Source organism: Anopheles coluzzii, chromosome 2 (genome assembly GCF_943734685.1).
Source record: "Anopheles coluzzii chromosome 2, AcolN3, whole genome shotgun sequence".
Taxonomy (NCBI): Eukaryota; Metazoa; Arthropoda; class Insecta; order Diptera; family Culicidae; genus Anopheles; species Anopheles coluzzii.
Genome location: NC_064670.1, coordinates 41,033,083 through 41,056,138, shown reverse-complemented (window position 1 = coordinate 41,056,138; position 23,056 = coordinate 41,033,083). Strand labels below are relative to the sequence as shown.

The 23,056-nt window shown below is 45.8% G+C and overlaps 4 protein-coding genes across 6 annotated transcripts in view; 2 read left to right on the top strand and 2 right to left on the bottom strand.

The window, feature by feature from the left end:
- Positions 1 to 23,056, bottom strand: part of LOC120948371 (ABC transporter G family member 23) — a 188,339-nt gene that overhangs the window by 78,390 nt on the left and 86,893 nt on the right. The gene's annotated exons all lie outside the window — the stretch shown is intronic.
- On the bottom strand, positions 757 to 5,573 carry LOC120952205 (uncharacterized). The gene is made up of 2 exons (XM_040371417.2): positions 4,069 to 5,573; positions 757 to 1,639 (listed from the first exon to the last, which is right to left on the bottom strand). The coding sequence occupies exons 1-2, from the start codon at positions 5,323 to 5,325 to the stop codon at positions 1,619 to 1,621; spliced, it is 1,278 nt and encodes a 425-aa protein (XP_040227351.2). The 5' UTR covers positions 5,326 to 5,573; the 3' UTR covers positions 757 to 1,618.
- LOC120950931 (DNA repair protein RAD50) lies at positions 6,427 to 10,742 on the top strand. The gene is made up of 3 exons (XM_040369347.2): positions 6,427 to 6,613; positions 6,695 to 7,470; positions 7,538 to 10,742. Exons 1-3 carry the CDS (start codon positions 6,545 to 6,547, stop codon positions 10,617 to 10,619), a joined length of 3,927 nt encoding a protein of 1,308 aa, XP_040225281.2. The 5' UTR covers positions 6,427 to 6,544; the 3' UTR covers positions 10,620 to 10,742.
- On the top strand, positions 14,360 to 15,837 carry LOC120952820 (pro-corazonin). Of its 2 annotated transcripts, XM_040372340.2 has the most exons (3): positions 14,364 to 14,626; positions 14,692 to 14,930; positions 15,001 to 15,837. In XM_040372340.2, the coding sequence occupies exons 2-3, from the start codon at positions 14,704 to 14,706 to the stop codon at positions 15,287 to 15,289; spliced, it is 516 nt and encodes a 171-aa protein (XP_040228274.2). In that variant the 5' UTR covers positions 14,364 to 14,626; positions 14,692 to 14,703; the 3' UTR covers positions 15,290 to 15,837. The 2 variants fall into 2 exon arrangements, with proteins under 2 accessions (XP_049462605.1, XP_040228274.2); XM_049606648.1 differs by having other exon boundaries at positions 14,360 to 14,930.

Below are 23,056 nucleotides of genomic sequence, written 5' to 3'. Positions count from 1 at the left end.
CTGCGCATGATAGGGGCGGAATCGGAGATGGCGCGAGTGTGTGTGTGTTGGTGCGAGCTGCGAAGAAGAAGAAGCAGAACTGCAGCTGTCAAAAATGGGGATTTTCGAACATGAAACATTGTTTTATTTTTAATTATTTTGATACTTTTAATTTTTGGAATGTTTGAAAAGACAAAATTAAAAAACAACAATTTTAAGCAATGAACATGACGCATTACTTACCAAATAAAAAGAATTTGAATTTGTTTTCGAAAAGAGACATCCCACTGTGCACAGAAGCACAAGAAAGAGAGACAATGAACAACGCTAGAAAGAGAAAGGAGAACGAGCTGTCAACCAGAGTGACCAGAAATACCGATTTATCTGTATTCCTACCGATTTTTGATATGCCTACCGATTCACAGATGACCGCCCTAAAACAACCGATGTTCCATTTATCCTATCGAAAATTACAGATATTTGATTTTTCAGTCGTTTAAGCTTAATATGTTTAATATGTTTATTGATTAATCCATCGGGATCTTGAAGATCCTACATGAATGTACTTAAACTAGTGCTTATAGACTATGTAAGGTACATAAATCGATAGGGGAGAACAGGTGCACAAAAGAACAGGTGCTTAATTTGTGGCGCTTGGGATGCTGTTTCAAGGATCGCTACCTGTAAAACCTCGAGTTTTACCAATTTGTATTAAACGTTGAACTTATAAAAGGCACAAAATCGGAAGGCAGAAGAATTAACAGAAGGCTGAAGGTGTTGTCAGTACAACGATCCGTAAACGAATAATCTTTATTTTTGACATTCGGATTATCGCACAGTTGTCGCGGTGATGGTCATATTCCGATCCGGCACTATGGTCTAATTAGGGGTCAAATCTCCAGGGTACTACAGCTCGGCCATCCTAACCAACAAATTGACCTCAATTTATGTGTAAATATTAGTAATTCAAATTTCGTTAACGGTTTCATACGGCTCACTCCATTTCTTCAACTTGTTTGATTCTAATATGCCATCATATGGCATCTGAGTTATTGGACAGCCCTCAATGTCCCTAATGACATAGCGATCGTTAGGCAATACCTTATGGACTATGTACGGACCTTTATATTTAGGAATCAACTTCTTATTCTGCTGAGTGTTGCTATCAATGTTCCGCATTACTACATAATCTCCAACTTCATATTTAGCTGCTGGTTTATGATTTTTACGAAAATATGCCTCATTGGTAAGCTGAGATTTAATTATATTTGCCGATGCTTCAGCCCGAATGTCGCTTAAATCATTTAGTGTACTTCCACGACGCTCGTCTAAAAACTCCGTTAGTTCATCAATTAAATGACCCCGTTGTTCAATACCAAACAGGAGAACTGAGGGTGAAAACTTCGTACTGGCGTGCTTTGAATTATTCAACGCATATTCAGCATCCAGTAAATGCAAATTCCAATCATCGTGATCATAAGAGTCCGAAAGTTTGCTGAGTATGGGTCGAAGTACGCGGTTAACCCTTTCGACTTGTCCGTTTGCTTGTGGTGAACCAGTAGCGTTGAGTACATGCTGTACCTCATTTGATCTAAGGAAATTTTCGAACTGATTGGACGTGAAGCAGGTACCTCGGTCACTAATTATCCGTTTGGGTCGGCTGTAATAGGAAATGTATTGTTTGAGAGCATTGCATACTTCCTGACTTCCAGTGGAACGAGTCGCGTATAGCTTAGTAAATTTCGTAAATGCGTCTATCACAACTAATATATACTTCTTTTTGGATTTCGTAAGAGGTAGTGGTCCCAGGTGATCAATGTGAAGTGTGTCAAAAGGTTGGGGAGCTTTCGGTATACTGTGGATGTTCTGATTATTAGTTCTAGTGGGAGCTGAATATATGATACATTTCAAACAATTCTTAATGAAAGACTCAACTCTATTCCGCATAGAAGGAAACCAATAATGACAGCTAATTTTTGAAATTGTTTTGTCAACCGATAAGTGACCTATTTTCTCATGTGTGTGGCGGATGATATTATCTACCATCTCGCGGGGGACATAAAACTGAAGCTCTTTTGAGGGTGACTCATGATATACGAAACCATCTTGCAAAACATATCCAGGTAAATTTTCCAGTTCTAGTTGGGACCTAATGCTTTCAATAGTAGGATCACGAGATTGGGCTAGCTGTAGTTGGAAGTCAATATCAAGTTCACTTATAGCACCAATTGCTTCAGTCCGGCTCAGAGCATCCACGTGGGCCATAGAGGAACCTGAGCGATGCTGAATAGTATAGTCATAATTCTCGAGGAATAGGGACCACCGGGCAATCTTCGCAGAAGTGTTACGATTTTTCAGCGTTTGTACAAGAGAATTGCAATCCGTGATTATCTTTAAGGGTAATCCATGGACGTACGAGTGGAACCTTTTCAACGCATATATTACGGATAGAGTTTCCAACTCGTAGCTATGAAGTTTTGATTCTTCTTTAGAGGTGGTTTTAGAAAAATATGCTATTGGGTGAAGTTTCCCATCATTCTGTTTTTGGAATAAGACTGCACCGAAACCGAATGAGCTCGCGTCGCAATGCAGCTCCGTCTCATATTTGGGATTAAATATAGCCAAGACAGGAGACTGGACAAGTTTTTGACGAAGGGTTTGAAATGCTTGGATGCAGGAATTATCAAAATCAAATGGCACATCTTTCTGAAGAAGATTTGTAAGAGGTTTAGCTATATGAGAAAATGATGGAACGAACCTACGGAAGTAAGAAAAGAGCCCTAAACATCTTCTTAACTGTTTGACATTAGTAGGCATAGGAAAGTTATATATTGATGTAAGGTGTTTTCCACTAGGTCGTATACCAGAGGCACAGGCTTCGTATCCAAGATATTCCAAATTAGTGTGGGCAAATTTGCATTTATCAATGCGCAGTTCAAGTCCATTTTGTTTAAGTTTCTCGAGAACAGAACTCAACGTCTCAAGATGAGAGTGAAAGTCATTAGAAGCTATTATGATGTCGTCCAAGTAGACAACTAATTTCTCGGAATCTATAAATTCGCGTAATATTGAATTTATGAATCTCTGAAATTCCGCGGGGGCATTTTTAAGCCCAAAAGGCATCTTTAAATATTCATATTGCCCATCAGGTGTTACGAAGGAGGTGTACTTAATTGAGCTTTCATCCATCTTTACCTGATGGAAACCGCTTTTTAAATCAAGCAAACTAAATACACTTTTACCACTCAGGTGTTCGAGGCATGTCTCAATTAACGGTAATGGAAAATTATCCCTTACTGTTATTTTATTCAGGGGCCTGTAATCGACGCACATACGCACTTCACCACTTTTTTTTCTAACTAGCACAAGGGGAGAAGCGTATGGGGAATTACTTGGTTGAATGACTTTATCATTTAACAATTGATTTACTATCTGTCGCACTTGATTCCTCTCCCCATAGGAAAGTCTACGTGGCTTTGCATAAATAGGGGTATCATGAACGAGATTAATTTTCATGGAATACTGAGGATATTCTATATTCTCAATAGGATAGTTAGTGTAGCAATGATCAAATGCGGACAAAATGGCAGCAGACTCTTTAGGCGAAAGTTGCTTCCCGATATCTAATTCAAGGGGGCTGTCAAATATCTCCGACACACAAATGTGGCTAAAAGGATCACCTACATCAAGGGACTTAACAGGTTTTGGTATCTTTTCGAAATCTGAATTACCCTCCGGTTCGCGAGCATAATGTGCGGGAATCATACTTGGATAGTGTGTAAGAAAGATTCTAAATTTTCCTAAAAGGTCACGACCTATTATGAATGGCCAAGGCATACTTCTAGCAGGTAAAATGATAAGCGAGTGTGTCACACTAATATTACGAATTATGATCCTGCACTCCACTCGACCTAACGTCGTGAGCATAGTATTTCCTAATCCTCGGTACCCAGAAGGGGTAGGTTGATGCGGAAAGTTACCTGGTACTACATTGTCTGCTATTAGACTTACAGGGCTGCCTGTATCAAAAAGTGATCGTAAAAACGTTTGTTCGCTCCATGTATGTTGGATATTGAAACTAACACATACCGTTTCAATTTCGCTAAGCAGTATTTGGTCCGCAGTTTCCTCATCGAATCCATGGGAACCCAGATGGTGCACCGCAGCAGTCGTAACGGGCTGGAAGTTTCGGCACTCTCGATGTGTATGTCCCATTTGGTGGCATTTAAAACAGGATCCCTTGGGGCGGCGTGGCATTGGGCAAGCGCTTTGATAATGGCCGAATTGAGAACAGTTAAAGCATCTGGCCGGTTCATTATTGTTGTTCTGCGCCCATTGACGCGAGGGGCCAGTGCTGCGGGGTGGAGCTGGGGGTTTAGTGCGTAACGGTGCTGGTGTAGGAGTCACGCCACGAGTTTGACGAAAAGTTTCGTATTTTTTCAGCAGGGTTTTAAGGTGCTCGAGCGATTTTGCAGCGAAACGTATGGATGACGTATTAATAGGATCATCAATTCCGTCAATTATAATATTGACCAAGTCTTCCTCTGGAATGACGGTGCCCGCTATTTGCTGCATTTCCAACACATACCTTGTGATGCTTTCATGTTGCGAGAGATGTCGTGCCCTTAGTTTTTTAAACACTTCTTCTAGTGATGTTTTTGATGTGAAAGTACTAATAAGGTCAGCTTTCAGTGTCTCATAGGTGCATGCGCCTGAGGTTTTAGCAAAAATGGCGGCGGTGTCGGTGAGCAGGCGGCGCATACAGAAAAATTTCAGCTGGTCGTTTAGTGTGTACAAGCTACATACTTGTTCAAATTCTCGAAACCAGTGCTCCACCCCTACTCCTCCTCTTTCACCACTAAATTTTCCTATGAAGTCTTCAAAGTTGGGTACATACACTGGCAGCACTGTAGGTAGCGGCAAAGGGAGCGGTGGTGACGATGTTAAAGATGGCGGCACTGGCTGCGCTGTAGGTAAAGGCAGCGGTGGTGGTGATGATGATGATGGTAGCGAAGTCGAAGCGATGTTAGATGACTTCAGCATAGCGATTTTCTGACGAAGTTCGAGCACTTGCAGCTCCTTCTGCAGTGTTTCTAATTCCGTCTCTAACCCGCCAGAATTAGCTGTCTTGACAATTTCTTGCTCGTCATTCATTTGCTTTATCGCCAAATCCCCAGTATCAACACTTTCATGCGTTACTTCGGGCGCAAGCTTTTGTTCGGCTACAACGTGACTTCTAGGAAATAGCTCCTCGTACAACATGCGGATTTGAGCAATCGTAGCGGTTGGAGGCACCGGCACTTTCGCGTTCTCCAGCGCACACAACATATCTTCTTTAGACGGCATGGCACAATCCCACTTCTGAGATGTAAAACCTCGAGTTTTACCAATTTGTATTAAACGTTGAACTTATAAAAGGCACAAAATCGGAAGGCAGAAGAATTAACAGAAGGCTGAAGGTGTTGTCAGTACAACGATCCGTAAACGAATAATCTTTATTTTTGACATTCGGATTATCGCACAGTTGTCGCGGTGATGGTCATATTCCGATCCGGCACTATGGTCTAATTAGGGGTCAAATCTCCAGGGTACTACACTACCCTTATTTCCCAAATGCCTCAAATCCAATAAACGACCACTAAACGGCTTCTAAACGACTCAAGTTCTCTACCTAAACGGAATATAGAAAGACTTCGTTTAGCAGACGGCAAACGACTCATGCATTCTAAAAATAGCGAAAAAGCTGGTGGCGCTCTCTGTTGGTGGGATACCCCAACCAGTTGAGCTTCATCGCTTGGAGGAGAGCTTTCTTATTTCCTCTGTACTGTTGTACGGTTTCGCATTGAAGTTATGCATCGCTAGAACTAGAACGGCGATACAATTGTTTAGATACTAAACTCCAATAGAAACCATCAGCACTGAAGCAAGTGAGATTTGAGTAATGGTCGTTGGTATTGATACCCACGTATCTGACCACACGACCATTCATATAGACTTTTGCTCGGAAAGTTAGAACGTTATATAGGTCATGATAAGATGAAACTTGTCGAAACACATTGCAAGAAAAGGATAGCAATATAATGATCAGTTTTAATACGCCATCTATTGATCAAACCAATGAAGCTGTGGAGCTTTCTTTTTTTTTTCTATGGATATTCAATTTTCCAGTCGTTTAAGCTTAATCTGTGGCGCTTGGGTACGGTTAACACTTCTTTCGCTTTTACTTCTTTTAACTCAGTTAAATTTCGAGTTTTAACCTACCTGTTGCATAGTAACACGCATAACGCAGTAACATTGCAAGACTCGATCAGAGTACACATTGAGTGAATAAAGTTGATTCCATTCTGAACTAAGGAATAAAGCAGTTGTGTTTTTCTGAAGATATATTCCCTGCGACATATCACTACCGAAAACTACCCATAAAATTTTGATGCGCCTACCGAAAACCGCCAACATAATCTGGCCACACTGCTGTCAACGCGTGAAGGCATCTTGGCGCTATTCTGCAATTGTTTCGTGACTTTTCCTGTAGCAACAACGGCCGCGAACTGCGAGTGAATGCACAATGTCCACGATAAATAAGCTTGAAATACGTGGAATACGCAGCTTTGGAGTGGACCGTGCCGATGTGCAGGTAGGTCGTTTCCGTTTTTGCCATTAGTTGCCGTACCATCCAGCTTTACCGCTCTAACGCTTTTGTTTTTCGGCTTTACAGCAAATCAATTTCCGCTCCCCGCTCACGCTGATCGTGGGCCAGAACGGTTGCGGCAAGACCACCATCATCGAGTGCCTGAAGTACGGGCTGACGGGAGAGGTGCCGCCGGGCACGAACCGGGGCGTCGGCTTCGTGCACGATCCCAAGATATTCAACACCGTGGAGAGCTTGGGGCAGGTGAAGCTGATGGTGAAGGACTTTACCGGCAACACGGTGACGGCGATCCGGTCGATGAAAATCACGCACAAGGGCAAGAACCCCAAGTTCGAAACGATGGACTCGACCATCACGATGGAGAACGCCCAGACGAAGGAGAAGGTCACGATGACGCGGTCGCGCGTCACCGACATCAACAACGAGATGTGCGACGCGATGGGCGTCTCGAAGGCCATCCTGAACAACGTGATATTCTGCCACCAGGAGGACTCCTGCTGGCCGCTGGAGGAGCCGAAGGAGCTGAAGAAAAAGTTCGACGCCATCTTCGGGACGACCGAGTACAACCGGGTGATCGATAAGCTGATCAAGATCAGCAAGGAGTACAACGAAAAGCTGAAGGAGAAGCAGGGCGACCTGAAGCTGCTGCAGAACGTGAAGGCGCAGGCGGAAACGAAGCAGCTGCAGCTGGAGGACGGCGAGCGGAATATGGCAAGGCTGACGCAAATGATCGGCGAGCTGGAGGAGGACATCCGGCCGATTCAGAGCAAGCTGGAGCAGCTGGCCCTGGTCGAGCGGCAGTACTCGTCGCTGCTAGCGAAGAAGATTGAGTTTAACTCCAAGTAAGGAAATGTTCGTGAGTTGCATAGTTCTCTCTGTTAATACTATCTTTTGAACGTCTTTCGGCAGGATAAAGAGCAAGCACGAGCAAAGCCAACAGCTCCGTTCGAAGATAAACAAACTGTTTGAAGGATCATTGCCCGAGCTGGAGATGGAAGTGCGAATCTTTCAGCAAACGTCCGCCTCGAAGCGGTCCGAGCTGGAGGACGAAGAAGCGGAGCTGCAGCGCCTCAAACTGCAGGACCGTTCCCTGCAAAGCAAGCTGCAGTCAATCGATGGGCAAAAGATTGAGCTCGCTGAAAAGCAGAAACGCGAACGGGAGCTTCAGATCGAGCGAGGCAAAAAGATTCGGGCGCTTGGCGATAAGCTTTCGCTCTCACTATCCGACGATTACGGTGCTGCTTCGGTCAGTGCCAGCGTAGTAGAGGCTGCCCTCGGCTCGATCCGCAATGCGCTCAAAGCGCAAGAAGCGACGGTCCAATCGAAGAGCAAGGCCTTTGAAGAGGAAGACGCACAGGCACAGAAGCGCATCGACAAGTTGCGCGAAACGAAAGCCACGCTGGAGAGCGACTGCACCTCCAAGCGCAAGCAGATCGAGCAGCTGGACCGTGAAAAGCTGCAGACGGCTCGCGAAGTGGCCGAAATCGAGCGGTCGGCCGAAACGCTGAAGCGACTGATCGATGAAATCGATCGGCTCGAGCAAGAGTACGAAACGCAGGTCAGTGCTGCGGATCTGCCCGCGAAGCGCAAGGAGCTGGCGGAAAGGAAGCTGCTGCGCGATCAGCTGCAGGATCAGCTGGACAAGCTGGACGAGCGCATCAGCTCGCTCGATGCGGTTGCCATGAAGGAGCAGGAGCTGACACTGAAGGAGCAGCAGTGCACCGGGCGGGAGGCTGAGCTGCGGCGGCTGCGCAACAAGCACGGTGACAGCTTACGACGCCTCTTTCCCGACCGCACAATCGAGTCGAACTACAAGAGCAATCTGCAAAACCTGTACGACGAGCTGCAAAAGGAGGTGAAAACAGTGAATGAAAAGGTGCGCCGCACGCAGGCCACGGTGACGGAGATGGAAACGACCCGCAAAAGCCAGAAGCAGCAGCTCGATCGGCTGGAGCGTGAGTTGGCCGACGCAGAGGAGAAAATATACAGCGCCTGCCGGGGCAACGCGTACGAGGAGGTGCTGGCCAAGCTGAACGAAAAGATACAGAAAAACAACATGGAGCACGGCGAGGCACGGTCGGCCGTCGTGCTGTACCAAAAGTTCATTGCCAACATCGATAACGATCGCTGCTGTCCGGTGTGCGAAAAGGGGCTGGAGAGTGAGGACGCGCACGAGGTGAGCGGCAAGCTGGGGGATGAGATTCGACGGCTGCCGGAGAAGATTGAAACGCTCGAGCGGACGCTCAAGAAGGATCGGGCCGATTACGACAAGCTGCTTGCACTGAAACCGATCTCGGAGCGGTTGGAAAAGCAAAGGAAGGAACTACCCCAGCTGAAACAGCAGCTGCAGGATACGGAGAAGCGGCTCAGCACCGCGTCGGACGAGCTGGAAGAGTACCAGCTGGCGGTGTCAGAACCGACGGCTAACATGCAGCTGATCAATGCGATTGTAGGCGATATGAGCGTGCTGGACAAGCTGGGCAGCGAGCTGGAGCGCATGAAGCGTGGCGTAGAGGAGCTGCGTGCCCAGCTGGGGCCGAACATGGCCGAGGGCGTTACCATTGAGTCGCTCAAATCGGAACGGGAAGCTTTGCGCGCCAAGTTCAAAACGGAGCGAAATCGCACCGACGAGCTGCAGAACACGATCGATACTAAAACGGAAAAGCTGAACAATCTGCAGGCTCGCAACAATCAGATGAAGTCGAAAAAGCTGAAGCTACAGGAATCGGTCCAATCGTTGGAGCAGAAGCGCGCGTCCGTCAACGAGCTGGGTGCAAAAATTGCCACCCTGGAGGAGGAATTTAAAGACGCCGAACGGCGACTCACCCCGGCGCGGCAGCAGCTGCAGCAGGAGCTAGAGCAGAAGCAACGCTCCAAGGAGCAAAACAACAAAGAGCTGCAGCGGTTGCGCAAAGCGCTTGAGGAGCTGCGCTGGGAGGAAACGGCAATCGTACGGCTGAGCGGCGAGCTGGACGATCTGGCCGCACTCAATTTGGGCGTCGAGCTGAGCCGACTGCAGGCGAAACGAGAACAAACGCAGCAAGAGCAAGACCAGCTAAAGCGCACGATGGACGGCAAGGCGAAAAGCATCGAAAAGCTGCGGCAAGACATCGCCAATCAGCATCTGCAGGAGCGGGATCTGCTGGACAATCGCGATCTGAAGCGTTTGATGCGCGAAACGGCCGACTTGGAGGCGGAACTAGCCGCGCTGGTCAAGAGCATGGGCGAGATGGAGGTGTGCAGTGTGCAGAAGGAGCGCGATCGGCTCATTGATCTGCGCGATGAGCTGCAGGCCCGCCGGAGCGAAATGAACGGCAAGGTCGGCGAGCTGCAGCGGCAGCTGAACGAGCTGCGCAAGGAGCTGAATCGCAGCGAGTTCCGCAACGCCGTCCGCAACTACGTCACGACGCTGACCGAATCGATCGTGCAGCGGAAGATCATCAGCGACATCAAGAAGTACCGGGACGCGCTGGAAAGTGCACTGCGCGAGTACCACACGGAGAAGATGCAGGAGATTAACCGGACCATCTTTTCGCTGTGGCGCGATATCTATCGCGGGAACGACATCGACTACATTCGCATAAACACGGTGGACGACGGGGTGGCGGAGCGGTCGGACAAGCGCCGTGCCTACACGTACGGCGTGGTGCAGGCGAAGAACGATGTGGAGATCGATATGCGTGGCCGCTGCAGTGCCGGACAGAAGGTGCTGGCCTCGCTCATCATACGGCTGGCGCTGGCGGAAACGTTCAGCAGCAACTGTGGCGTGATGGCGCTGGACGAACCGACCACTAACCTGGACCGGGACAACATCGACTCGCTGTGTGAATCGTTGCGTCGCATCGTGTCGGAGCGGGAAGGAGGCCACTTTCTGCTGATCGTCATCACTCACGACGAGGAGTTTGTGACCAAGCTGGAAAAGTTTGAAAACTACTATCGCATTTCGCGCAACAGCGAAGGTAAATCGGTGATTAAAGAGGAGCAACTTTAAATTCCATGCCATATTCCATTTTTGCATTGCACGTATGTATTATTCTCATTTTTCGTTATTGTCTTGGTATGTTATCATATTCAGTTTATTAATAAAACATACGATGCTGTTTGGATAAAGAGAGTGTGCTGGTAATGAATATATTGATGACTGTTCCAATGCACATTAACAATTGGATAAAATATCGATCGAAATTTGGTTTAGTTGTTAGAATTTTCCTTACAATCTTAAAACTCATTTTGATGAAAGATTTGTTGCCAATTAAAACAAATGTAAGAAATTCATGTATTGAAATAAGACATTTCTGAACAAAATATGATCTCTTGATTTCTTGAGTTAATATTTTTCATAATACAGCAGATCATCAACCAAACAAACGATTTGAAGCTTCACCATCACAACTAATAGCTCAATGAATGAAACACACTGATGGTTGAGGTGGCGTCGCTGCTGCAGTCCGATCGTTGTTCCTTTGTTTTATTTTCACATAAAGTACACTTCCCGTAAAACATATTCAAGAAAGTGTCCCAAAATTAAGAAACCCACTGAAATCTCCTGTATCTATTCGTGAGGTGCATTATCAGCGTCGTGCGAGTAACAGCATAATGAATGGCTGCTGTTTAACAGGAAATCCGTTCTTCGCAGATTTGTATGCTTTCTTCAGTGGCTGGTTGGTCCATAACTTCAGGTTATCCTTTTTAAGGTTGTGTGATGACATCTGTTAACCAACAATTGATAGCATATGAAAAATATCTTTGCCACGGGGTAAAGTCTTTACACGTTAGTGTCATGATGCTAAACCACCAAAAAGCAATATTTGTAAAGCTTTTTTTGTCATTTTTCCATCAGTTGTTTGCTCGATTGAAAATTTGTTTGTACAAATTTGATAGAAATCATGACAAAAATGGTTCTCAAATGTGTTGTCACACCTCTAGGCTGGATATTATATTGTTGAATAATTCACTAATTACTTTTATGCAGTTTTTATGACAAGTTTTCATCTTTCCCGTAATGCCCGTGTTTACTTACCATCCTCTAGATCAGGGGTCTCCAAACTTTTCAGTTCGCGGGCCGCATTGCTTCACAATCAATTTCGTTGAGGGCCATTTTGACGCTACCTTTAGAATGGGTGGAAGTTCAAATCTCGTTTTAATAAGTAAATACTAGCAAAATACATAAAATTTCTAGAGCTTTCTTTTATTGAATCTTGATTTTCGTCTTCCAGAATTAAAAAAATAAATTTTGATTGGTTAGTCAGAAAAGAAATCTATTTAATTTAATCTTTACCCAGTCATCGCGGGCCGCATTAAAGGCTCTTGAGGGCAGCATGCGGCCCGCGGGCCGTAGTTTGGAGACCCCTGCTCTAGATCATGGGTCTCCAAACTACGGCCCGCGAGCGGCATGCGGCCCTCAAGAGTCTTTAATGCGGCCCGCGATGACTTGGTAAAGGTTAAATTAAATAGCTTTCTTTTCTGACTAACCATTCAAAATTTATTTGTTTACTTCTGAAAGACGAAAATCAAGATTCAATAAAAGATAGCTAAATAAATTTTATACATTTTGTTAGTATTTTCTTATTAAAACGAGATTTGAACATCAACTCATTCTAAAGGAGCGTCAAAATGGCCCTCAACAACGTTGATTGTAAAGCAATGCGGCCCGCGAACTGAAAAGTTTGGAGACACCTGGTCTAGATAACGATTTTTTAAAACGTATGATATAATAATTTGGAATTGAAGTATCGATAAAATCGGCACACGAAGCATAGTGAACCGGAAAAACTCCAAAAAAAATTCGGGAAAAACCGGGGAAAAATTGGGAATTTAAAATCCTGATTCGAGTGGCCACCCTGATCTTACGAGCATTTTTGCGAACAAGGATTTTGGGGCCAACTAACTTTGCGACCAAGGATTTTGAGATTTTGAATTCTACTACCTAGTAGTGATGGGCCATCGGAATCGCACCCACGACTCGGAATCGCTTCCGAGCATTACTACTCCGGCTCCGATTCCGATAAATTCAAACCGCTGGAGCCGTCCGGAGCCGTCTAGAACCGTTGGAGCCGCCGGAGCCGTTCGGAGCCGTCTGGAACCGTTGGAGCCGCCGGAGCCGTCCGGAGCCGCTAGTCGGCAGCCGGAGCCGATCGGAGCTGTCCGGGGCCGTCGGAGCCGTCCGGAGCCGTTGGAGCCACCGGAGCCGGTTGGAGCCGTCGGAGTCGTTGTAACAGACTGAAGTCTGAACGACTCCGACGGCTCCAACCGGCTCTGTCGGCTATGACGGTCCCGACGGCTCCAACGGCACCAACGGTTCCGACGGTTCAAACCGGCTCCGGACGGCTCCGACCGGCTCCAGCTGCCGACTAGCGGCTTCGGGCGGCTCCAACGGCTCCAATGATTCCCACGGCTCTAACGATTCCGACGGCTCCGGCTGCCGATTAGCGGCTCCGGACGGTTCCGGACGACTCCTAGTTCAGAATTTTGCACCTATCTTCCGGAACCGCTTCTTTTTTTGGCGCCGGTCGGAAATTCGGAAGCGATTCCGGATTTTTGTTGAATTTACCCATCACTACCACCTAGAATTTTGCCATCTGTGGATTTGGTACCAAGGATTTTGCGACTAAGAACTTCGCGACCAAGGACTTCGCGGCCAAGAATTTTGTGACCAAGAAGTTTGCGACCAAGGATTTTGCGACTAATGCATGTTACAATGAAGTATGTTGTGACTAACATCTTTCCTGTTTTGAAACCATCTTAAATGTAATAAAAGTACATCCTTACCGATTGCTACCACCATAAGCGTCATCCAATGACAGCAAAACGCCTATAAATCGAACACTCTTGACCTTGTAAATTATGTGACCGAACTAACAAATCAACCTTTGCCGTCTCCAGACAACATATGCCGATGGTGCAATGAAGCGAGTCCAGGATTTACACCATTATTATTTATGGACCTACAATAGACTCTTAATTGTCCATTACCACAGGCATGCATCTTGCCTTGTGTACTTTCCAACTGAACCCCGGTACGTGTGGGAAGATGAAGCTGCTGCTTAAGATGGTAGCAGCTTCTTGCCTTACCCGAGCATCTATCTATATTCTCTTTATGCAAATGATACACATCCGGCGCGCTTTTGAAAACGTTTCACCCCTATCACCTAGCCGTAGCCGTTTTCCCGCTTACTCCACCACCTTCAGCCGTTCGCACGTCAGCGGATCTACGGGGAATGTAATTTAGCTCCTTTTGTTTTTCAATCCTACTGAAAGCCCTCGCTACCGTATCCATAATCTCCCTCCCTGCACCCGATCCGGAACGATATCATCCTCGGAAAACGCTTCTTCCCAGTCCTTATGCTGCTTGCGAGGAGGTTAAGCATATGATAATAACAAGGATCAAAGATGCTCATACGCTTTCTTGCAGGTTGCGTGGTTGTCTTCACTTGCTCCCTTTCTTCCCTATCGATAAAGCAATCCCCCTTCCTAATCGTCTCTCGCGCGAAGTTCCCGCGTTTACGCGAGCGGTTTTGTGGAGGATTTTTGTTTTGGTGGTTGCGCTATTTACATAATTTTAACACTCACCAACACGGATCCGATTCACTTTAATTGATTGACTTTGATATGCTTGATCCGTTCCTGTCATGTGCGATGGCGGTAGCGCTCTGCTGTGTCTGGAGCTATTGAGCCTGGGTAATGTATGCGTGTATGCGATATGATGCCAGGATGTGGACAACCAGGACGAGAAGGGTACGCGTACGAGTACGTGATTTCGTCGAACTGATTTGTCGATTCGCTGCAAGAAGTACCGGAGCCGAGGCTGCTCATCGGTTGTATAAAAGCAAGCGGTTGGACATGGCCTAGGCAACAGTTTCCAATCCGGTTTAGACTAGTGACGGTCGATTGGGGAATCTTGTTGCAAAGTGACGCAGTTCAATTGATACTCAGTGGCTTTTGGTACAGTTCAATTAGAAGGTGCACAAAGTGCTGGAATTGTAATACGGTGAAACATAAGTGAGTGGTTCTGTGAAGTTGAAAACGGCCAAGCAAAGGTTAATTAATACCCTGCAACCCTCCAGATCTCGTCCAGCATGTTACATACACGCACGATTGCTCTACTGCTGGTGGGGCTAGTGGTGCTAGTGAATGCCCAAACGTTTCAGTACTCCCGTGGATGGACAAATGGGAAGCGTTCGCCGTCGTCTTCATCATCGTCTTCACCATCATCCTCGGCTGCAATGGAACCTTTAACTGCGAATCAGCTGCTGGCCTCTGCTCTGTCTCCTGGGGGATTAAACTCTTTAAAACCTAGTGAAAAGTATGCAATTCATCCTCTCTAAACCAATGCACATGTATAAAAATGGTTTAACTGAACATTCTCCTTACAGAGCGCTCTTACGACGCTTTTTGCGGAACCCGTGCGATCTTCGTGTGGCCAGCTTATTGGCCGCTGCCCACCCAACCAAAGAGCTGTTTCCACTGGCCGGCAACAGCTTTGACAGTGCGGAATCAGCCGGAGCCGCATTCGTGCTGCCACCTTTCCTAATGGATCCCGACGAGAGCAACGGTGGCATCGGTGGCAGCAATTTGGCCAACGGTCGCTCGATGGAGGATGAGCTGCGCTTCAAGCGCGGTACGGCCACCGGTTTCAGTGATCATCGTCAGAAAATTGCTTAAAACAGTCCCCGCTATATCCGTTATCACATGCCCGTCATCACATGCCGCCAGACATCAGAGTCAGTCAGTCAGTCACGTCGGGGAGGTCGGAGGAAGAGCGTAAATCAGCGGATACAGGTGCTACGCTTCAGGATGGTGTCCACGTGGCGGTAATTGTTCGCGAGACGCATCCTTGAAGAACTTCAGCAGGGGCAGAAGCAGCACCAGCAGCCGCACGTCAAGAGCAAGAAACGATGATTTAATAATGATTCGCGTCGAAGGCAGGAAAAAAGGAAGAAACGATTATCCATTTGTTGAAGTTTGACACGATGTCCCACATTGAACACTCTACGGGGACATGGTGTTTTCCGTTTTGGCGATGGACATAGTCACCATAGTTAGTTATACAACCCGCCATTACCGATCCTCAACTTGTTTGGGGGGGGGGAGCTGCTTATATTTCTGCCCAGCAGAAATTGCCCACCCTGGGAGCCTGTGTGTGGACTGTGCGAAATAGTGTATTATATTAACAGATAAAGATAAGGCGTTCTTGTCACGTTGAAGCAACATTTTGGGGCGTGTTTGTTTGTTTGTTTTGCTCGTTTGTCCGACCTAAGACTTCGAGCCGATGGGAGCGGAATGAATCGATTATAGCAAATGGGACCAGAAGTTACCAGAGACTCCGAATCCGAGTGCCGAAAATGAAGTTGTCCCTGCAGGTACGGCAGGTTTGGTTACAGTTGGTCGGTGCAGTTAATTGGAAGGTTCGCTGAGGTCGACCTTGTCTTGGAGTTACAAATTATAGGGCTGTGTTTTTTGTGTCTCTTTTTGGATTTTATGAGCCACGGCGGGAGGAATTAGCCTCTCTTCCGGCGTTAAGCATGGGCAGTTAAAAGTATGACATCGTCGCTGGTGGTATGTGGCAGGCTTACGGAAGTTGAAATGAGTATTCGTTTGAAGGGAATTTCCGGACAGGCGTTAGGGAAGGATGAACGCCGAAGATCATCAGAGATTATGATCGGAAGAAAGGTATGCGTCTTTTGTGTTTAGAAAATGCACTACTATGAATTTGTTGAAAATTCTACTTGTAATCTTGCAATTCAGCCCGGTGTAAGTACAAGAGTTGAAAAAGATAAAAGAGCGCAAAGATGTTTGCTTAATAGCTTATATTTTATACTCGGGCCGGTCTCGTAGTACAGCCGTCAACTCGTACGACTTAATAACATGCCCGTCATGGGTTCAAGTCCCAAATGGACCGTGTCGCCATACGTGTAGGACTGACTATCCTACTATGGGGGGATTAATTAGTCACTGAAAGCCAACTCCACAAGTAAGTGGTACAGAGGCAGGCCTTGAACGACAACGGTTGTTGAGCCAAAAGAAGAAGAAGAAGATTTTATACATCTCTTCAGTAACACTATTATATACTGCACAAATTGGTAACTTTAGCAGATAACCTGTTAAAACTACAGTGGTGGACATTCTAACTCAGTATCTCATTTTTTATGGAGCAACCTTTTAACCTTCAAAGTAAGGTTTAACCTTTTTAATAACAATCGGAGTAATATTAAAGAAATTTTCCGCATGGCATTTTATTCTATGTCCTTCCTATGAAAGTGAAATGATGAGTATGAAATTGGAATAATATGAAAAACTAGACGGACAAAGATCCAGATCTCACGGTGGTCCTATTAATTATTGATTCTTTCACCCAGTTGCCTAGCTTTTACTGTTATGGGCACTCTGGAATGAACTTCTAACGTTTTTAACTTTGAAAAGTACATAGCAGAGTAGATAAATTGAATGATTTTAATATTTTTTAAATATAGATAATAGGACATTTATAGATAAATTACATACATTAACAATAAACACATTAACAGCATCGTACTATAGTAAAGAGTTCTATTTGTTGCAGTTTCCGAAAATAATGTTTGGCAATGATCAGTATCCAGATAATTTACTATCCCATCATTGACAGTGCAGTCGATATTAGAGCAAGAGTGGTTAATATCAGCATTAGTAAGTTGTTCTACAGATTTATCAATACAATAAAATCGCCTTTAGTCGGTCTCGTAGTACAGTCGTCAACTCGTACGACTTAACAACATGCCCGTCATGGGTTCAATCCCCAAATAGACCGCGCCGCCATACGTAGGACTGACTATCCTGCTATGGGGGGGAATCAATTAGTCACTGAAAGCCAAGCCCACAGGTGGGTACAGGCAGGCCTTGACCGACATCGGTTGTTGAGCCAAAGAAGAAGAAAATCGCCTAGAAATAGTAGAGTCACATCGTTCTGGAATTTCTAATCAACAGTTTGAAGCCAACTAATATGCATGTTGACGAGACGTTCATCATTGGGGAGATCCCCTGAGTAAGCAAGTAAGCTAGAGTAAGCTAGAAGAGCTTGGCTTTGTGTACCGATACGGGCCCAACCGGTTTCAATGTGTGAATTATCGCAACAGCAACAGCGAATAGCATCTAACGTGCACGATACAGCTATCAGCACACCACCACCAGCGCTCTTATTACTGCTTTTGCAAGATCGATCGGTGCGAAAGGCTGTGTAGTTATCGTCAAATAGTTGTGTAGAATAAAGATAGTTTCGTCCAGTTAAGTCTCGAATAAAACAATGACATCAAAAGCACTGCTGCACGAAATAGAAGAAAAATCGAAATAGAATAGAATAGAAATCAGAGAGTTTTGATTTTAGTCCGCGTACATTCTCATAGTAGATGCAAATGCTTTTTACCTCATTAACTCAAGTTGAATGTGTAAGTGAGCCCGTGTGTGATCGAGTGCTGATCAGCATTTGCACGTTCTCTGATCGAGATAGAATAGTGCTCGTTTCGTTTGAGTAAGGGAGTGTAAGTGAAGCTGTGTATGATACAGTGCTGAGCGGCCGTTGTTCGTTTGTGTTGTGGAGTGAATCAGTGTACGTTTCGTCAATAATTAAACGTTGCTCATTTTCGCTGTGATTAAGCGCTGAATACGATGCGATGCGATGGTGTTCGTCAGTAGATGTTTGTCAGGGATAAAAAACATTATTAATGAATGGAGCGGTTGAAAGGTTAGTATAGAGATTTGCGCCGTTAGTGATGATTATCTTAAAACAGTTCTGGGATCCTTTGCTCTCTTTTCTTTCCTTTGCTGTCTTGGAGTTGATCTTCATGCTCTGTGATGCGTAGACGTTGCTACAGAGATGGTATAACAATATGTTATTACTGGATGATCTCAATGTCTTTTTTTTATATTTTTAATCTAGAAATATCTTATAAGCAATACGGCAAAGTCGTCCTTCCTGAATAATAAAAAAAAATATCTAGAAACATCACCATTCTACGAAAAAAATAAATTTTGCAATGATTTGTAGACCATAATAGCCTAGGATGCAGTCGGCAGTAAGGTAATACAATAACCAATGATGAAGAGTGTCAAACAGTTTGATCTATCAGTACACCGTTAATATGGCAAGCATCGCATCTAACATACCTCTTTCCACTACGGGCAATCGGAAGGTAAACTAATCACTTGATTCACACCGGATTTAGCTGTTACAGGGAACCATTAATTTGTCAAGCTGACAGAATCTGACACGGCTTAACCATCCAATAGTTAGTAACACGTGCTCTGGTGACTGCCCTATCTGTACAAGCCGTGAGCCTGCTGTGAAAAATGCTCGCAAACACTTGTCCGGCCGTGCGACACCAGCCGCAATGTTGGTGCATGTGAATGAAAAAGGAAACCGGTGCAACCGCTCTTAACCTTTCGCTCTGCTCTGCGCTGGTAATTTGATCGGCGTGAGTACCACGAAGATTTGCGCACGTTCGATCCGAGGGTCGTTGCCAGCTTCACCTTCAACAATAATCCCATCGCAGCGAGCAGCGAGCGGAGCGCGTGCGAGGGACATATTTTCCACCGCCAATCTAATCGTCTCATCGCGGAAGGAAGGGAAAATTGCAACGCGCACTCCCTTCCCATCGAATGTAAAGATCCGCTACCGGAACGGCCAAACGCACGGCGGGATGTTGTTGCCAGCCAAGAGCATACGTGGTGTGGCGTGATAAACATCGGCAACAAAACCACTTCACTTCAAAAGAGCAACAACGATCAAAAGTCCTGCAACATCCCTGCTGCATGCGCATCTGACCCCGTACCCCTCGTCTCAGAATGCTTCTCTTCATATGTCGGTAGAAGGACACCCCTTTTTTGTACATGCTGTGACCCGCTCTCGATTGCGCAGACCCTCGAAGGGGCTGTTTCGTATTACTTTATAATTAATTTATGTGGATGAATGATTGCCCTGCGCATCGGTGTGATGAAGAGTATGGGCCGTTTGGTTACCTTTTGTACTGTTTTTTTTTTGTTTTCTTTGTAGGACTACCAGATCTCACAGGACACAAATTTTTCCCCTGGGTATGTTTGTCTTCTTTTGTTCGTTTGCATGAAACTGGGACAGTAGCAAAAAAAAGGAAGTGAATTTTTAGACTCGGACCTAACAACGCGTTTATCACTTGCACCAGAGCGTTGGCGTATTCGTTTTGACAGGTTGGATGACATTGTTTGTACCAGGATTAGGAGCGGCACAATTTAAGCAATTTGAATCAAAACTGATGCTTGTGCCGTATTTCTTACCCAGGGATGCTTTTCCCGTACAAATGTTTGCTCCTATGCTGACAGAGGGCCGCATCTAATCAAAAGTGAAGACGATGGACGCTGTCAGTGGGAATGGTTATCTGATTTGAAACACTGCCAACATTACCACACTTTTGCACGTGCTTTCTTCTCCCGTCCCCCCTTCGTAGTCTTGAGGGCCAGTTGCCAGTTCCCATTTCACAGGTGAACTTCATTTATCTTTAAAGAATTCAATTTGCGAGATTTTAATCAACGCTAGCCAGGGCGCCGGGGTCCGCCTCATCGCTTCACCGAATTAGCCGAATCATATTTAGGGCAAGCTCGCGCAGGCCAGTGTGATGAAAGGGGGTGGGGGGTTGATGGAGGATGATGCCTGCGAGCAGGTGAATAATTTATCTGCATTAACAGAACAGAAGTCGAGGAAAAGTCAAGCGAAGAGACCAGTGGAAAAAACGGACTCTTCAAATGGAAATTGCGTGCAATTTTTCCCTTTGTGTGTGGAAATGTTTTTTCCCCAAAAATCAGAAGACGGCAGGCGAATCTGTTTGGGGTTTTGTGCGTGGGGTGGAGCAATAAGAATGCTGTCCAATTTATTTAAAAATTACTGTGTTAAATTGTATAAATCGAAGGTCGTTACACATGCTGCTGGAAAGGTTTATAAAGCCATTGCAAGTTGACAATCGTTCAAGGGTCATCCTGCGAGCAACTTTTGGCTCTTTCACCAGTATCCTTGCTACTCGCTCGATGTAAGTGCTCTTGATGCAATGCAATGCTCTGTTCATGAGAAAATAATTCAATTAGCTCACTACGCACCAGCCAGCAACGCGTCCTGGGAGCGATGCATACGCCACGATGGCAACGACGTGCTGCTGCTGCTGCTGTTGCAAGTTCCACCGTCTCCAGGGACTCATCGCAACCCGGCAGCAACCTGACAACTCAATCAGCCCTTGGGCGTGGGTATTGGTGTGCCACGTGACGATACCACCAGCCTAATCGGTGCACAAGAACCATGGGAACTGCACCGGTCCCCGAACAGAGTCTACACTTGTTGGTGGAAGCCACCGAAATTCGTGAGCGATTAATGGGTCGAAAGAGGCGCATGGGTCGGAAGTGTTGTTACGCGGGCAAAAAGTATCATTTTCGGCGTGTGATTTTCCCGTCCGCACGGGGGTGAAAAAGCAGCGTTTGTTTGCGAAGAATGATAAACATATTTATAATGTTATTAGGGGGCGCGCGTATAAAGTCTGTGTGCGTAAAGAGAGCAGATCGCCCCTTTGCACGCACACAGTACAATGTGGAATTCTGTGCAGACGTACCTTGGTAGTCGAGCGTCGAGTAGAGTTAATAAATTTATGAAATCAAACACCACAGCACGCCGTACAAGGGAGCGCGAGGGCCTGATTGTTTGCTGGTTTTCGTCCATCCCAATTGTTTAGCTGTTAGTGAAAGAACCTGTTCCTGTTTTTTTTTGTGTTCCAGTGCGTGAGTGCTGGCGGTGGGAATGGCACAAGGGCACTTAGGGAAGGGCAGCCGTCCCGCGGGACCGATACACACGAGCCTGCAGTGGGCTGACGGGGCTCGCCGTCAGTCCCTCGGGGTGAGTGGTGAACACTGATGTTGCTGATGATTTTCCGGAATAGTTTGCCTTCGCTGCATACTGCTGGCTGCAACCGGAAATGTGAGAGAGGGCGCGAGTGCCCCTGGTTCGGTTGCTGACAATTGTTGCCTGTGCTGCGTCCTACACGTGCCTTTATCCCGTACACTTGCGGGACCAGAGCAAAAATGAAGGCACTTCCATTGGCACTGTCTGCAGTGTTGTGTGTGTACACGGAAATTGACTTTTCCAGTACTGCTGGATCGGGTCCGTTTAAAATGTTTTGCTAAATATTTAATGCGCCTCACGTCAACATAAAAAGGCTGGCTCGTCACAGACACGGCCTGTTCGCTCCCGTCATCGTCATCGTGTGAAGGTAGCCGCCTAGTTTGTTGTTTCGGAAGGACTGGACTGTTTCTGGTGCTCTCTTTTTTTGTATGTGAGTTGCACTCGTTAAATGCCCTACAATGAAGCCACTTTTTAAGCTTCGGCTGGAATAGGGAGCCGGATGGAACATGGCCATGCTTCCGAACAGTAGTGCCATCGGAAATTGGTTGGTTGTGAAAAATTAATCGAATTAAAATAGAGTGTGAAAATCGGTTTTTCCAACATTCCGTACACGTTGGTCGTTATCGTAACAGGATGGCTCGTTTGTGTTTGATACATCGTTTACAATTAAGCCAGAGAAAACTGTCACTGTGGGCGTGTGTTTGTTTACGGGTGACCCTACAGGGCAAACAGATACGGACCCCTTTCCTAATAGGTTGAAGCGTACTCGAGTGGCGACGATGCTGCAGATAATAAAATAGCAATTGCTCACGAGATTTGTTGCTGTTGGTTGTCTGACCTACCATCAACAGTCACCTAGCGAACAGTAGAAATAAATGTTTGCTACCAATTGACCATTTGCTGGTTGAATCTATATTTACCAAGTTTCGATACAAATTGAGTTGGGACCGTTTGTATTTTTTGCTACATTCGGTTGTTTTTATTCTTGCCAGTTCATGCCCGCTTCCAGGTCCATTTTATTCGCTTGACCGGTGGTTGGTTATCCCCTACCGTCCCCTTTTTTTTGCCTCGAATCCTACCAATTGACCATTTCCGAATAAATAGATCGTCGTACATAAAAAATGCATCTCCAGAGGGAAGTGATTCGTTGCGATGGGTTTGCGTGTGGGTGTGCTCCATTTACCTCTGTTTGCCTTATTTTATTTTACACACCGTTTTATACTGTGCCGTGATTTCACAACAGGTCGGTTTCGTAAGCGAGCGTAATAAATTATTGAGCAGCAGAAAAATGCGGAAAAACGGGGTTTGATTGATTCGTTTGCTTGAAAGTGGAAACATTTTCGGTGCGGAATTAAATCGTTTTAAAGGTGCAAGGTGCTTTTGTGGCTGTGCCTATCAAGCAGCAATATGCAACGAATTATATTGAAATTAAATTTCCGATGCCGCAAAAATCCTGCCAACCTTATGGCAAATAAATAAAATGCATGATTAATACTGAGCTCTTCCTCCGCTCATTACCACGATTAGCCCGACTCACGACAAATGTG